Here is a 16,040-nt window from a genome sequence, read left to right on the forward strand (position 1 = left end):
ATATACAAATCACTGCATGCCAAAGAAAGATGAAGCATCTACACCCCGTTGAAATCTACAATAATGGAAGACAAAAGAGTGCATTTAATCCGGGAGAATCACAAACGACGTCCGGTTCGGGATCTCTGTGTTTGATGCCAGCAACGTCAGGTTCCCACCGTCACCCGTGCGTTCAAATACAAGTACTCCCGCCGAGCCTGCAACACCGCTCGCGACCAAGAAGCGATCATCATCACCAAAGAATTCCATTCCACGAATCTGGTCAAGTCCCGTAAATACGTATCCTGCGAGATCGACTGTACCAAATGGATCACGCTTGAAGATTGTAATTGCATCACCTCGCGAGTCCTGAGTACCCGTGTTACGATTCGACGTGTAGACGAACGATCCATTGAATGTATCCGAGACGGTCGGGATGAGAATCTCGCCTGCAGCAAAAGCAGCGCCTGCCGGTGGGTTCGGAGGAACGATAGAAACGTTGTTAATAAGCGTCGAAGTGCTGTTTGGTTCTGCAGGAAGAAGCTGCGTGGTTAAGGTGCTGGCTAGCTCGTGCAGCGTGTAGAGGTAGCCATCTAAGCAATATGTCACGGTAAGAATTTGGACATCTGGAAGCATATGTTTTGGGTCTGCTGACCTGCAAGCGCGATATGACGCGGCCCGGAACCTGACGGTTGTTCGATGAGACCTTGGATCTTCCACTGTCCCGGAGTATCCGGAGATTGCTTGACGAGACGCCAAATCTTGTCCGCGCCCTACGCATTTCATTAGAAACATGCACGCTAGAAGAGATGAAAGGAACATACAAGGTCCGGGACGAGCACCTCGTCGCCGTGCTCGACGGCCATATGTGGGTGAGATACAGGGGCCGGGAAAGCAATCAAGCCTGCTGACGAGGTGTCGAAATGCAGTGGATCGGACGTGGTCGGAATAATCATGCCATTTCCTGTATTATACTTCCCCAAATAACTTCAACGGCGCTTCCATTAAATCGCATTAAATACACTCACATTCATGATTGCGACCTGACCAGTGCTGAGAGGCACTGTAAATGCTGGAGAATCTCCACCAGATGCGACCGTTGAAACTTGTGGGCTCAAAGTTCCTTCACTATCTATTACAAAAGATTGCAAAGCACCAGGCGAATTCTCGTTAACAGCACTATAAAAGCCAACGTGTCAATCCGGACTTGTCGCTGAAAGAGACATATACGGACTCACTAAAGGATACTGCTATTTGTCGGGTGGAGAGATATCCACGACGGGTTCCCGCCCGTCTCAGACTGTCCAGCAAGACTCAGAGCATTGTTGTCCGAGTCAAAGATGTATGTCATAATGAAGGCGCTGTAGCCTCCGGCAAGAATAGTGAAGTTAACCATGGCCGTCCGGTCCGCAGAAATACCGTGAAGTAGGATGTACGCTGCACGCAATGAGCTCGTTTTATATCTTGTGGGCAATCTCAAATTAGAACCCACATCACAAGGCTTTTATTGTCCGGGCCTTCTGGCGAGTGATTCGGATATGCGAAAGAAGTCAGAGGAAGGAGTGCTGCAGCCGTCAGATAGGACCGCCGTCCGCGGAGACAATATTAAGGAAAGTCGGTGAGCGCAGCTCGTCGGCGTTCTTTGGATGAAGGAAGTAAAGCTACGTGGCTTGTGGGGCACTCCATCTTCGTTTAAGTATCCGAGGCTTGGCCGACCATGCTTGTCTTTGGTTGGAAAAGAACAAAACAAAAACGTGTAGGCGCATTACAGACTATCGACGGATTTGGCTGAGCGTCGATCGGCAAAATTGATCATCAGATCCGTATTCAGCCATCAATCTAACCTTGTTTCATTGCCGATGGTGGTCTGAGGCCTTTAGATTTGTGGTTCACTCTATCAACTTAGCTGAGGCTCAGACGTTGATGGTGAATTTCCGGGCACCTGCAATATCCCTGGAAGAGACTCGGCGGGATCTATCAACTGCACGAGTTATTTTTGTGCTTTGGTAGGAGGGTATTGCACGGAACCTCCGAGGTAAGGGAGACCGAAGTGGATATGCTCTATTGATAGAAAGCAAGTATAGACTATAAACTACCCACGGATCTACACTGTCCTTTGTTTCCTTAACTACAACGATACATTAAGTATTGGAGGATAAAAGGTGGTGCCCGTGGAAAGATAATGTTATTTCCTATTTTGGTGACGCCATTCATAGCAACTGCACAGTTAGTGCGTGCTGCACCATCTGGTCCATAACTTTATACACACTTGGATGTGAAGAAACGTTGGCCAAAGTATGCTCAGAAACACTTCTTGGGGGTATAAAGGAAAAGACAGGTGCAATAGTAATCAGTATACCAACAGACTGAATTGAAACAGTAGGGTCTGATCTTACTTTATCAGCATCCAATAATTAATACAATTTTCTCCCTAACAGAGGAAGACTCGAGGGAGTGAGTCTACAAAACCTTAAAACCACATGCTCCCGAGCAAAAAGGGCCAAGGACATCCAGGAAAAGAAAATTAGGATTAAAAGAACTGTGAGAAGGTTGAAAAAGATATGTGCTGCCACCACGCTGGATTGAACAACGGACCTCACCATGTCAAAGGATCTCTCCCTTGCGGGGAGATTCTATACGAGTGGCGCGCTCTACCACTGAGCTATAGCGGCCATTATGTATCAGGGTTGGTAGGCTCCATCGCCTCACGAAATATATGGGCTCGGATATCACTTCAAGTACAGACAGTCTAATTTAATGGAAAACATTCTTATGCCACAAAACTCGGGTTTTCTACAATGGCACGTCTGACCAATTTAGCAAGATAACTGTGGGACCGCTACTATGTAACTCAAAGCAAAGAGAAAGGTTACCCTATATACACAAACACGTGCCTCTATTAGACTGCAATTCACATTTGACACAAGGCAGCACATCGTTGGATCCTGCTGTTCATCCTTCACGGCGAGTATAATTGGCACAATCTGATATTTATGACGGCTTCTGGGAGCCCGATTTCTCCGCGAGGAGTGTAAGGAATCCATCAGGGTCGTCCCAGTGCCACTAAATGGAGAACAGTTTGTGCATTGGATCGAGTTCACAGGAGCCTACGAGGAAAACTCACAAAGTGATTCACGCCTTCTACAATTACGAGGTCCACTGGCCGCCTCTTATCCCCGATATGCGCAGCAATGTCTGATTCCAGTGACCACGCAGACCATTGTGTACTCCATGGAGAGTGCGTTCCGTAGAGATAGATCACATGGAGCTCGGGAAGAGGGATGTCGTTTGCGTTCGCAGAGGGATCAGACGAAACCTTGGAAGTAAAGAACAAGGAACCAGAGAGCTGGTCATAGATTGTCTCAGGTTGAACGATGCCGTAGAATGCCTTCTCGTAAGGGTGGACGTCAATAGCAGCAGCGAAAGCTTCAGGTTCGATGTTCATGTATGATGCGGCTTTGAATGTAGCTGCATCAGCAGGGGTGGACCCCAGGACTGGTGTAGGCAGAGCGAGCTGTTCAAGCGTGCGTGACTCTTGTGAATCGGAAGGTAGGCTGTAGTATGGATGCGTGAAGTAGGACGATATCCATGCGACAAAGGCCTTGTCGTGATCCTGCACAGGGATTTCGGGATCACGGAAGGGATGATAGGCGCCCGGAGGGTGCGGGTAACCAAGTGTGGTATATCCAGAATCTATTTGATATTTAGCAGAGCTTGAGGGAAGTTGAGCCTCTAAAACTTACCATATATGATGAAATTCTTCAAATACGGTTCAAGCTTGCTAATCAATTCATTGGGAAAGCTGGGAAGGTGTCGAAGAAATGCCAGTGTTGTGAGGCTACCCAATGACCAACCAAGGAGTGTCAGTCCCCCCGCAGTTCCACTTGTACCTCGCAGTGGAGGAACCTTTAGTTCATCGATAACCCATTCAAGGAACCTCGCAATTTCAAGTCCGCGAGCGTGTAAGAACCGCTTATGATCTGCGGAGTCCTTAGAAAAGAGTTGAGCAAGCTCTGCATGCGAAAGAGGTGTTGAGTTGGTATAATCCCTCCGGTTAAGTGCAATGATTCTCAAACTATGGGACGAGGCGAGAGGCAAAATGCGAGTGAAGATCTCTGTCGGGACACGTTTGTTGTCAGATCAAATTGTCAAAGCCAGTTGCGAGCTAGAGTGGAAAGCGGATCTACCCCACAGTGCTTATCTGAGCAATCAGAACATGACATCACTAGTACTCACGAGAATTGTAAGATAGACCATGGACAAAGACAATTGTTGCGTATGAATCGCTTGCAGGTGGTCCAGAATCGATGAGGGCAAGAGTGGTCCCAGTATCATCAACAGGTGCTTTCTGCATTGTCGCCATGAGGGGATTGATCAAGGAATTGTTCCATGCGAACGATGTAAGATGTGTCTGAGAGACTTCAGCTAGATTCAGTGTCTCCTGACCAATATAGCGCTACAGAGTTTGTGTTTCCGCGTAATCAATGCCGCCGTAAAACTTATGCAAAGTATCTCTATCCCATAGATGATAAGGTGATACAATAAGTGCCCGAGCACAATGGTTAGTTGTGTGTCGGATACCTCGGTACTCTGGATGTTGTTGGATGGATGGGAAGTCCTTGAGATTTGCGGGGAGGACGTTTGTGAGAATACTCCGCGCTCTCCGACGGCAGGGATAAGTTTCTGTAGTTTAATGTACTTAAACTCAGTTCCTGGCCTCAATTTACGCAAAAAGAGGCGTTATAGTGAGCGTTGGCAATCACTCACTCCCTTATACGTGGAGATGGTGGATCGACATGCAGAGTGCTGAGGTCAGGAAACAAAACAACACGGTTAATTAAGACTTTGTAGGGCAGGTGCGCAGACATTCTAATCGCTTTGCCGAAGACTTCTGGTGTCCATTAAACTACAGCGGGTCAAGGGAAGACCGTCCGCAGCAGGGATGATTGCTTATGGAAAGATTGATCCTTAGATGGTCCGCGGAACGCACACGTCGCGCGTGACTTGGAATTTATGCCTCGCGACCACAGCCCGTGCTTCTTGTCTTCTGCTATAAAATCGTGTCTCTCTTCATCCATGTCTCTGCCTCGTAATTTCACATCATGAAGCGATCGCTCCCGTCTGCGTCTGGCTTCTTGCTTCCCGAAGAAATTCTCGAACATATTATTTCTCTGGCACTCTCTTCTGACTGTCCTGCCGATCCACACGCGCCCAAAGCTTCTGCTCTTTCATTATTACTGGTCTGCAGGACATTCGATCGTATTACGAGACCTCTGCTGTATAGCTCTTTACACCTTCGTACACGTAGGCAGTCCGACAGGCTTGCAGAAATCTTGACTGCGCAGCCTGCACTTTGTGCATATATTCGCTCTATACGCGTCGATGGACCCTCTTCCAGTCGGGCGCTACTTGTTGCCGCCCATATCCTCTCTAACTCCTATGACTGCTCCAACCGTGTTCTCGATGTACTGGATGTCAGACTAGTCGACGAACGCGGCCATCTCTCTCATCGAGCTCTCACTGCATGTCAGGCGAAACAGGACCTCGAGCAGCTCAATTCCGCGCTCCGCGATGTACCGGACACAAGGCGTTTAATTATTCGTCAGGATGGATATCTCAGTTGCAACACAACTGTTTCATTCATTCACGCGCTCACCTCGGGCATCCGACATTGGCATAGCTTGGTCAGTGTTATTCTGCCTGTCTAAATTGTGCATGGCGCCATGGCCGCGTGCTCGCCTTAGTTCCCGGGGCATGTATACTGACACCCGCTTCCATTACTGTTTTACATGCATTCTATCCGATGTCACGCCGCGGTAACTCAACGCCGACTTGCGTTTTCGTAGGAAACCGTCGATTTGCGAATGAGGCCGCCGACTCCTATGCCATCACTAGGCCAACCTCGGCCTGATCCGTTCGCAAAAGCACTGTCTGAAGCTCCTAACTTGAGAGTGTTGAGAGCAAAGCAACCCACATTACTCAATTCATTTTTATTGGACGTCGCGAACAATCCTTCGTTGCAACGAATCGAACTCGTCAATTTCAGCTCCGACCTGTCAGATTTGGATTCGCATCCATTTTTCTCCCGTCAATTGCCCTTCATTCATACCGAGCGACATCACCATCGTCTCGCTATTTCTCCGGCACTGCATGCACCATTGCCGAGATATCCTCAACATGCCGCACGGGTGTGTATGCTTACATTCGGGGATTTCGGCGTCGATCCGGAAATCCTTGACGCTGCCACAACAAAACTCGAAATGCAAATTGCGGGTGAGCCGCAAACACTGTTCGCAAGCCAGATCAGTGCACACCCGCGCTTGTGCTCACTTGTTCGTGCGGGACGTCTGCAACTTATTATTGACCGAATGTTAATGGAGCGAAGTGAGCGTCGTTTGCGCGGAGATAGTTGCGAGGAAACGAGGCATGATACTGCAAATGCATTAGGAAGGCATTTGTGTATTTGTTCTGGTATCGATATGGGTCTACCTGGGCCGACTTGCAATGGTTGTCCTGCACTTCGAGCGGGTCTCTGAGGCGATGAATGCCGGCGTATAATTCTCAATGTAAAAAAAAATTCATCCATACATTACTGCTCATAATTTTGTATTTCCAGATGCTTATACATATCTCCTGCTTTTCGCCTCTTATTAATTCTAGAAATTGCAATCATGTATTGTTAAAAACGATATGATCATTGCATTCGTTGTTACGACGAGTCATTGGAAGCACAGGGCCTGGACATTGCTAAATTTACTCTGGTTCATACATACGTTTCCATCGCACTTTTGTGCATAGTCTGACAAGGCAATATATGTACATGTAGGCTTTATAATCAAATATAAGGACCCACCATATCCAAAAAAAAAGTGTCTTAGCAATAAATTCCAATACATTTTTGTGTTCGGTTTGGTGATGCATTCTTTATCGGATCCAGAGATGTCCTCACTGACTAAACTCATCGTTAGCTGGATATACGATTACATTTGTATATACTACATGATATAAACTTGACCACATTTTCCTCTCGAACATGAGTTAGTATTGACTCCACCACCACAAGTCTTCTAGATCCAAGGGCCTCAAGTGTGGATATGAAAAATTGTCCTGTTGACGGCTTTTTTTCTTTCCATTTTGTCCGTCATCCCACGTAAGTGTCGTTACCTTCTTCTTCGCCCAATTCTTCCTTGCATTCTTCAATAGAGCCTTCTGCTTCGTACTGAAGCGCCCCTCATCGGCCTTGATGGAAAATATTCCCGAAATCACCATGTCCTTCAGCTGGGTTGAACGCCTGATATCGATATTTCCGTAAACAGGTTTCCATTCATTCGACTCGAACTTGAATTGTAGCTTTAGCTTGACCAACATTGGCATATTGGTCGCATCTATACTCCGAAGCCTCCCGGATAGGTAAATGTTCTTCCATGAGAAATTCACTTTCCTCCAGCGGTGTTGTTGAGAAAGCAACGCCTTGATAATTCTCTCGGCAGTCTGGTGCATCTCGTCATTGTCGTATCGCTCGAGATCGCAATAGAAAGTGATATCCAAGGGGTACGTTTTGGACCTCTCAAGACAAATATTGATTCTATTCTCCATGTATTGACGCCGCTTCGCCCCTTCGGAACCATAAAAGCAAAACGAGAATGTATGCCACATTTCTGGCATGGAAATGGCTACGGCCCGCCAATATCGGCAGACGAGCGAGACAACACTAGGAGGAACCGGGATGAAAGGACAATATCTGGTGGGTCTCTGCTTTAAGCATAGCAAGAATATTTCTCGGAGAATCTCGGGTGGTACGTAGATCATCTCCTTCCGAGGCTGGCTCTGTGTTTGTTCAAAAGTCTATTTTGTCGTTCCAGGCAGGAATGTTAGATCTCAACGCATCGTAATAAAGGATACTCACAGTGAGTGGCTTTGTTTGTGATTCTTTGCGCTTTGAGCGTTTGTGCTTTCGTCTCGGCTTTTGGACTTTGTTTGCTAAGTTAACAGAACGCATGACAAGTATGAGGCGGCACTGAAAGCCACAACAGCACATTAAGGATCTACGTACCTTCTGGAGAGTCGGGCGGCAGCGTCTTTACTTCCATTTCACGTACGAGAACTCAAAATCTTAATCGACTAAAATATGTTATCGGAATCCGATACGTCTTCGATGTGATAGGGGATAGCAAGTGGAGGAGCCGAGGAGGGAAGTGAGACACGAAGATTCCTTCCTTTATATTTCAACCACGAGCGTACTTATAAATAAAGCAGTTGACCTTCGTGTGGCCCGATGGCGAAATGACTCTTTAAAAATTCAATTTAGACGAGTTGTTCTGCTATTTGATCCAATACAGTCATGTATATATTCACTTTCCAACGGATTCCACTTCAAGGCCATTCTGGGACGGCATTTGATTAAACTCGGAAACCAGCGGGCATGCGTGCACCTGGTGCAGGCGAATTCTTTGCACGAAAAGCACGCGCCATCTCTATGAATGGCACCCATTTAACGTGCTCGTGAGTATTTATCCATGTTATAAATCGTTCCTATAAGCAAATGATGTCCTTAGTTGTCTGTACGAGGCATGCGTACACGACGCATATTAAGAGGGAGGGAACATACCAGCATCATAAGAACGTGTGGGCGACTTCGCAAATAGCTTAATAAATCACCTCGGGGTAATTTGGGATTAACTCACCCGCTAGCATCTGGGTGAATAGTTATCGGAAAGATGAAGTCTTTCTCTTCTCTTAAAGGCAGAGAATACCAATTTGTGAGAACAAGTTTAAAGAGGGTAGAGGAGAAAGGCCTTACTTGTAGAAGTAGGAGAACGTATCCTTCCAGAGGTCCTCAACATCGCGAGTGTTTACCTAGATAATTTTGAGGGACGATAAGAGACCTTGTAGAATGAATAAAAAAGTGCATACCCAGCCATGCGAGTTGGGGTTGGACTTGACGAAACTGCACAGTGAAAATGACGACTCAGAAATTTTCATTCAACTACGAAGTTGATTTATCACATACACTAGAGGTGGAAAATCGTCAAGATACCTGATGTCGCCGTAAATTAATAAACGCTCATTCCGAAAATTGAGTTATGTGAGGGACACACCAGTTAGCTGGGATCTCCACCAATCCAGTTCCGTTTCCTCGTGTTAGCGGCTTCATCCATGTTTCTGCACGAGCATTATAGTCGATCGGTGTCCAACTGTCGCCCTCGCGCAAGTAATACGCCTGAGAGCTTGTTTCTCATTTTTCAAGATTGTCCAAGCGATACCTAGGTCAATCATGACTTACTCATGTGCCATGAAGGAATGGTCTACGGACACACTCCGTGTATCGTCACCATAGCTAAGACATGAAAGAAAGTGAAATGTTACCTACCATACTCTATTCCCTTCTGAAGCAATAGGTCTATGCCTTCGTTACTTGTCTCCCAATATGGAGCAGTGTTGCCTTTGGGTGGTACATCTCCACAGAAGTTGGTCAGAAGGTTATAAGCACGATCCAGCATATCGCGATGCTGCTCTGCATTCAAAGTTTTCTGGCTCTGTAATATCTAGATTTAGATGCTGTCATGAAGTGCTAGAATGCGCACAACCTCATGTGAGTAACCATGAAGACCGCTGATTGAAATGAGGTCAATATGTAACTGCATGAATAGTCGGCGTGTTATTTGTTGATCGTGCGCACATTTCATGTCCGGCATTGCGAACCGCGGCTATTTGCTCTGGAAATGTTTCTAAAGTATGCCCTACGTTGTATACCAACGATTAGAACGCAGCCAAACCGGGAGCTGTATGTCTGAAATATTGGTTGATATGGCTCTTATGCTCACCGGGGACGAACCACGTGGTCTTTATGCCGAAGCGATCGAATAATTTGAGGAGACGAGGGATGCCGACTTCTCCTGCATAGACGCCCTGCCATCCGGAAGTTTATCTCGTTCACTACAAAATTATTTACTGTGTCTGCTACGTACTCGGGAAATGTCTGTTGGGTTGGAACCACCGCCTCGCCCAAGCCTGATCCCGAAGAAGTCAGTCAATCTCTTCACCTGGAGAGGAAGAGAAAACGCAAGGAAGGTGTGGAGGAATGGGTTATAGCCGTGCTCCTAACGTGAGATGGATGTAAGTAGTAAACGCACCACCCCGATACTGCATCGGCATCAACGCCGAATCCAACCAAGATTTCGCGTTTTGATGAGTTATCCATCTGGCGGTCCTTCGAGTATCAGTCAACGCTTTACGATCAGAAGGATGCACTCCACTCCAGAGCGGAATGCAAATAAATATGTGAGAAATTTGCATTGATAAGTATATAGAAATGGGAGTAAGAAGCAAGAGCAAGCTTAGGGTTTGAGGATCGACGTTCTCAAATCTGTCGATTCAGATAAACTACGCTGTTTTTCTATTTATTTGCAGTTGCTTTCTTTAAGATTCTTATCCTTCATAAGTGCATACATTCGTTCATATACATTTCCATGTTAACCCGTTAAGAACAAGAAAAAACGCCTATCCTATAAGGCCATTTCCTAAGAAGAGGCATCTGGTTTGAAACCAGTTGGCATGCGTGCTCCAGGTACAGGTTGCTTCTTTGCGCGGAAGGCACGAGCCATTTCGATCATCGGGACCCATTTTATGGACTCATGGGTATTGATCCAAGTGATGAACCGTTCCTTAAAGCGCATGTATGAGAGGATGGGCCTAGACGGTTGGGAGACGAGGATATGCGAAAAATACTTACCAGCATCATAAGAACGTGCGGACGACTTAGAGGATGTTAATCTTCCTTGACTGGGTTTCTGAGAGAAGATGGCAGCTTACCCACTGACGTCTGGATGAATTGTAATTGGAAAAATGAAGTTCTTTTCCTCTCTACGTTAATATCATCGGATTGTTTCACATCCTCTACCAAAACACAGTGAATATGGAATTAGAACGAACCGATACAAGTAGGTGAATGTATCCTTCCAAAGGTCTTCAACGTCGCGCGTGCTCACCTAATTACATATCAACTACTGAACAGTAACGGGATAAAATATTGAAGAAGCATTACCCAGCCATGCGAATTCGGACTCGCTTTGATGAACCTATAAAGTTACGCAGTAATGAGTTTTTAAACATGATATTCAGCTAAATCTTCGATGAATGCGAACATCATGGGTGGAAGGTCGTCCAGATACCTTTGTTCGATAATTAACGCCTTGTAAGCACGCATATAGTATGCATCCTCACCAATTTGCAGGTATCTCTACAATGCCTGTCTCGTTGCCACGTTTCAGAGGCTTCATCCATGTTTCTGCCCTGGTACTGTAGTCAATAGGTGTCCAATCGTCTGCGTCACGCAAATAAAATGCTTGGGAACTGCATTCCAGAGGATTGTCACTTAATATCTTCACTGATGTCTTAGCAATGTCAACGTACTCATGAGCCATATTTGAATGATCTATACAAAAAGACAATCTTAGCAGGGAAACCTCAACTCGGAAAGCAAGAGCCGCCTACCATATTCAATCCCCTTCTCGAGTAACAGCTCTGTACCTTCCTTGCTTGTCTCCCACCACGGCGCGACGCTTCCCTTTGGTGGTATGCCACCGCAGAAGTCTGTGAGAAGCGTATATGTGCGATCTAAAATATCGCGTTGCTGTTCTACGGTCATCGACTTAGGGTTCTGGTGAACAATTCGCCACAATCAGTGGATATTAACGTAACTAACTAGATGACGAACTTCGTGAGAGTAACCATGCAAGCCGCTGTCATGGAATATAATAATTTAAGTAAATATGAAGGGGTCAATATGAAGAGAGTAGCACATGCATTTCGTGTCCGGCGTCCCGTACTACAGCCATTTGATCCGGGAAGGTCTCCAAGCTATGGCCTATAAGAAGAAAAGAAACTAACAATAAGACAGTTTAATTAACCATGCAGTGCGTTGAGTTGTCACAGACCGGGAATAAACCATGTCGTTTTGATTCCAAAGCGTTCAAATAGCCTGAGGAGGCGTATTGTTCCGACTTCGCCTGCGTACATACCCTGCGTAGGAGAACATCGGATGAGTACCTGAATAACATATGAATACTTGGTCACTCACGCGAGATATATCTCCTGGAGAGTCATGACCGCCATACGAGCCTAGCCTATTTATAACGTGTTAGTCTGACTATAAACTCGACCAGTAAAACCAATACAGAAAAAAGCAGAAACATATAGTGATGTTAATTTCACCCATTCATTGTGAGGTTACAAGAAGGAAAACTCAACTCACCACCCAGCAACGGCATCGACATCCACTCCAAAACCGACCAGAATCTCACGTTCAGAGGAGTTCCAACCTGAGTGCGACATAATGTGCGTGTTCAAACACCAATTCCCGGCTTAGCGACGAATGGAACCAAACCGACGTCGCCGGTCGATAGTACAATGAAAGAAAGATGCGCATGACTGTGAATGCTGCATTGATAAGTGAATAGTAATGGGAGAAAGAAGACCTGAAATAAGCTCAGAATCCAGATTATATAAGCCTTCTCGTTTGTTATCAGATATTTGGTTCTGTTCCATGTTTATCCTGCGAGTCTGAAAATTGCCTCGACGCTACTCAACCCAAACATCATAGCGAGCCAAAGTACGGAACTTCTGACCTTCCAAGTCTGAGGCTGACACAAAGGTGGCCTATGTTCTGCTCTTGTGCAATGAACGTGCGCTGGGATCTCTCACTGGGTGTTCAAGAATAGAGTGTCAGCCAACGATCGAACGAATCTGGGCTCTGCTTTCTGGAGAGTGGCTGACAACCTTCAAGTAGCTTAAGAGGATATGGATTTCCGCTCCCTATCCCGATACCAACCTTTCCTTTACCATCAACCTCGTCAATCTTTAATAATCTACGGCTTGCTGCTACTCTACACTCTTTTGTCAAGGAATTTTATCGTCATCCTATCTACTCTCATTCTCTGGATTAATATTCAAAATGCGCTCCTTTATCTCGAATCTACCCCTCATTTTCAGCTTCCTTTTACTCCCAGCCGTAAGGGGACGTGAGCAAGTATTACAACGTATGGCGACTCACGACTCTTCATCCATCTTGGATACGCGCCCGTTTATGGACGAGAGAAGTTCTGTAGCTCCGAGTCAGAGGTGTTCTAAGGCTGGTCTCTGCGAATTTGCTTGTACTGATGGCTACCAGCTCGAATTTATTGAAGTCAACGGAGGAACAGCGGGCACCTGTGCATGTACACCACCTGACGTTGTCTGCAATGGGAAATGTGGCCCATTCCCTGATGGATGTCCTGCAGCAACCCCGACACAAGACAAAATATTCAGGTCTTTCAGACGCGTCCGTGCTCTATCACCTTCATCTCTTCCGTCCGATCGCTCAAGCCCTGCGTTCCAAAAAAATGCTGACACTCCTACTTGTTCGGCCTTCACCGAACAAACACAGCAAGCCCAGGATGCAGGATGTGCGGCTCACGAGACACTATGCGGTGCGTACGCACCTCGTGGGAGGCGCTTGATGGAATGCATTGATACGCAGAGAAACTTGGAAAGCTGTGGCGGATGTTTACACCCTCTTCACGCCACGTTTGACCAAAGCTCTATGAAGAGGCAAGGTTCCATTGGGGTGGATTGCACCGCGCTGGAGGGTGTCGAGGATGTGAGATGCTCTGCCGGTCGTTGCGTCGTTTTAACTTGCGAATCTGGCTGGACGGTTGCACCTTCAGGCGACCACTGTATACCGAACAGGCCTGAAAATGCAGCATCTCCGAAAAATGGTACGCCCCAGCCGTATTATATACCGAATAAGATGCCTCAGGTAATACCGTCTCCAGCCACCGCGACGACCTCAAGTCCTATCGATACACAGACTTCGACTTCGACAACGAGTGGTCAGTTCCGGGGTGCATCCGCCACCACTCCAACATCCTCAGCTACTGCATCGGGATCTTCATCTTCGTCCCCTGATGGCCCAGATACTGGCGGTAGCACTACCGATGGCATGGACTCAAGTACCGCATCAAACACGTCGTCCTCATCTCCTGATAGCATGGATGCTGACGATAACACTACCGATAGCACGGACCCAAATACTGCATCGAACACGTCGTCCTCATCTTCTGATAGCACAGGTGCTGACGATGGCAGTACAAGTCATACAGGTCCAGCGGCCACATCTGACGCTTCACCTTCATCTCCTGGCAGTTCAGGTTCTGACGATACTGCAAGCGATGATACGGATGGGAATCCCGCGCTTAGAGTTGGTTTCACTGGTTTTGCGGCGCGTCCCCGGCCAAATCCTAACCACTCATCGGGAAGTTCTGTCCCCGGGAATGGAGATACCGACTCGTGGAAGTGCAAGAGGGATGCAGAGACTGGCGTATGTCTGGGGCTGGATGCATCGGGTACGCCAGGTGGAAATCCCTCGCTTAAAGCTGGCTTCATTGGTTTTGCAGCGGGTCCCCTACCAAATCCCGGAGATTCATCAGAAAGTTCTGCGCTCCCGAATGACAATACCGACCCATCGAATTGCAAGAGGGATGCAGAGACTGGCGTATGTCTGGGTTTGGATGCATCAGGTACGCTGGGTAGAAATCCCTCGCTTAGAGTTGCCTTCACTAGTTTTGCGGCGACTCACCCGCCAAATCCTGGCCACTCATCGGGAAGTTCTACACCCCCGAATGGCGATACCGACTCGTGGAATTGCAAGAGAGATGCAGAGACTGGCGGATGTCTGAGGTTGGATGCATCAGGTACGCCGGGTGAAAATTCCTCACTTAGAGCTGGCTTCACTGGTCTCGCGGCGGTTCCCCTGCCAAATCCTGGCGACTCATCGGGAAGTTCTGCTCCCCCGGATGGCAGTACCGTCTCGTGGAATTGCAAGAGGGATGTAGAGACTGGCGTATGTCTGGGGCTGGATGCATCAGGTACACCGGGTGAAAATTCCTCACCTAGAGTTGGTTTGAATGGTTTTGTGGCAGGTTCCCTATTAAATCCTGGCAACTCGTCAGGAAGTTCCGCGCTCCCGAGTGGCAATACCGACTCTTCGGATTGCAACATAGATGCAGAGACTGGCCTATGTGCGGATTTGGCTGCATCAGGTACACCGGGTAGAAACCCTTCGCTTAGAGTTGCCTTCACTAGTTTTGCGGCGGCTCACCCGCCAAAGCCTGGCCACTCATCGGGAAGTTCGACCCTCCCAGACGGGAGTACCGATTCTTCGGATTGCGACATGGATGCAGAGCCTGGCGTATGTCTGGGTCTGGATGCATCAGGTACATCGGGTGGGAGTCCTTCGGTTAGACTTGGCTTCACTGGTTTTGCGGCGGGCGCACCACCAAACCCTGGTGACTCATCGGGTACTTCTACAGGAGGGCAGGCGGCCCCATTGTTGGGTCTGGTAGGCGCTGTGAGCGGAAATGTGGCAGCCTCAGTTCCAGATGGTCGTCCTAATGGCTTGACACAAGGACTCAACAGGCTCATGTCGTCTGCATCTGACACTGCTGATAACCTTCCAAGCAATGTAGGCTCATTTGTATCAGCGGACGGGGTAAATTCGGGCCCTGACCTGACCTCTGACAATGGCTTGGGTGGCACAACGCCCACCGCAACTGAGCCTTCATCTGCCCCGTCTTCGGTGACGTCTGAGGCTGCCAGTGCTGGTACTTCATCGGGAAGTCCTGCCCTCCCAGACAGCAATTCCGATTCGGCGAATTGCAAGAGGGATGCAGAGTCTGGCATATGTCTGGGGTCGGGTACACCGAGTGGAAATCCTTTGGCTGGACTTGGCTTCACTGGTTTTGCGGCGGGTGCACCACCAAAACCTGGTGACTCATCGGGTAGTTCTACAGGAGGGCAGGCGGTCCCACTGTTAGGTCTGGTAGGCGCTGTGAGCGGAAATGTGGCAGCCTCGGTTCCTGATGGTAGTCCTAATGACTTGATGCAGGGATTCAACAGGTTCGTGTCGTCTGTATCTGACACCGGTGATAACCCTTCAAGCAACGTAGGCTCATCCGTATCAGCCGATGGGACGACTTCTGACCCTGACCTGACTTCTGGCAGTGGCTCGGGTGACTCAGCACCCT

General features: G+C 47.7%; 6 protein-coding genes and 1 non-coding gene across 7 annotated transcripts; 2 read left to right on the top strand and 5 right to left on the bottom strand.

Moving 5' to 3' along the window:
- Positions 1-84: 84 nt before the first annotated feature.
- On the bottom strand, positions 85-1,375 carry FOMMEDRAFT_74736 (putative isomerase YbhE; the record flags this gene model as incomplete). The annotated part of the gene is made up of 5 exons (XM_007262361.1): positions 85-572; positions 635-752; positions 804-953; positions 1,008-1,158; positions 1,218-1,375. 5 exons carry the CDS (start codon positions 1,373-1,375, stop codon positions 85-87), a joined length of 1,065 nt encoding a protein of 354 aa, XP_007262423.1.
- A 1,171-nt stretch (positions 1,376-2,546) lies between these two features.
- FOMMEDRAFT_t3 lies at positions 2,547-2,651 on the bottom strand. Its single transcript has one exon. It is a non-coding gene; the product is annotated as a tRNA-Thr (tRNA).
- Positions 2,652-2,970: 319 nt separating this feature from the next.
- Positions 2,971-4,342, bottom strand: FOMMEDRAFT_25526 (alpha/beta-hydrolase; the record flags this gene model as incomplete). The annotated part of the gene is made up of 4 exons (XM_007262362.1): positions 2,971-3,042; positions 3,104-3,672; positions 3,723-4,094; positions 4,216-4,342. The coding sequence occupies 4 exons, from the start codon at positions 4,340-4,342 to the stop codon at positions 2,971-2,973; spliced, it is 1,140 nt and encodes a 379-aa protein (XP_007262424.1).
- A 739-nt stretch (positions 4,343-5,081) lies between these two features.
- FOMMEDRAFT_151337 (uncharacterized protein) lies at positions 5,082-6,515 on the top strand (the record flags this gene model as incomplete). Its single annotated transcript, XM_007262363.1, has 2 exons — positions 5,082-5,663; positions 5,826-6,515. 2 exons carry the CDS (start codon positions 5,082-5,084, stop codon positions 6,513-6,515), a joined length of 1,272 nt encoding a protein of 423 aa, XP_007262425.1.
- A 1,864-nt stretch (positions 6,516-8,379) lies between these two features.
- On the bottom strand, positions 8,380-10,180 carry FOMMEDRAFT_151339 (glycoside hydrolase/deacetylase; the record flags this gene model as incomplete). The annotated part of the gene is made up of 14 exons (XM_007262364.1): positions 8,380-8,511; positions 8,588-8,612; positions 8,664-8,714; positions 8,780-8,835; positions 8,893-8,926; positions 8,990-9,016; positions 9,078-9,206; positions 9,263-9,284; positions 9,350-9,515; positions 9,564-9,591; positions 9,659-9,719; positions 9,804-9,888; positions 9,948-10,079; positions 10,124-10,180. 14 exons carry the CDS (start codon positions 10,178-10,180, stop codon positions 8,380-8,382), a joined length of 1,005 nt encoding a protein of 334 aa, XP_007262426.1.
- Positions 10,181-10,499: 319 nt separating this feature from the next.
- FOMMEDRAFT_151340 (uncharacterized protein) lies at positions 10,500-12,312 on the bottom strand (the record flags this gene model as incomplete). Its single annotated transcript, XM_007262365.1, has 13 exons — positions 10,500-10,736; positions 10,792-10,801; positions 10,912-10,967; positions 11,024-11,057; positions 11,124-11,150; positions 11,203-11,331; positions 11,392-11,413; positions 11,473-11,616; positions 11,684-11,720; positions 11,781-11,845; positions 11,916-12,000; positions 12,059-12,104; positions 12,233-12,312. The coding sequence occupies 13 exons, from the start codon at positions 12,310-12,312 to the stop codon at positions 10,500-10,502; spliced, it is 972 nt and encodes a 323-aa protein (XP_007262427.1).
- An 868-nt stretch (positions 12,313-13,180) lies between these two features.
- On the top strand, positions 13,181-13,693 carry FOMMEDRAFT_43207 (uncharacterized protein; the record flags this gene model as incomplete). Its single annotated transcript, XM_007262366.1, has 2 exons — positions 13,181-13,297; positions 13,436-13,693. Coding segments are annotated over 2 exons (375 nt in total), but the record flags the coding sequence as incomplete, so codon positions are not given.
- Between the last annotated feature and the right edge of the window lie 2,347 nt (positions 13,694-16,040).

The sequence above is a fragment of the Fomitiporia mediterranea genome (genome assembly GCF_000271605.1).
Source record: "Fomitiporia mediterranea MF3/22 unplaced genomic scaffold FOMMEscaffold_1, whole genome shotgun sequence".
NCBI classification, from domain to species: Eukaryota; Fungi; Basidiomycota; class Agaricomycetes; order Hymenochaetales; family Hymenochaetaceae; genus Fomitiporia; species Fomitiporia mediterranea.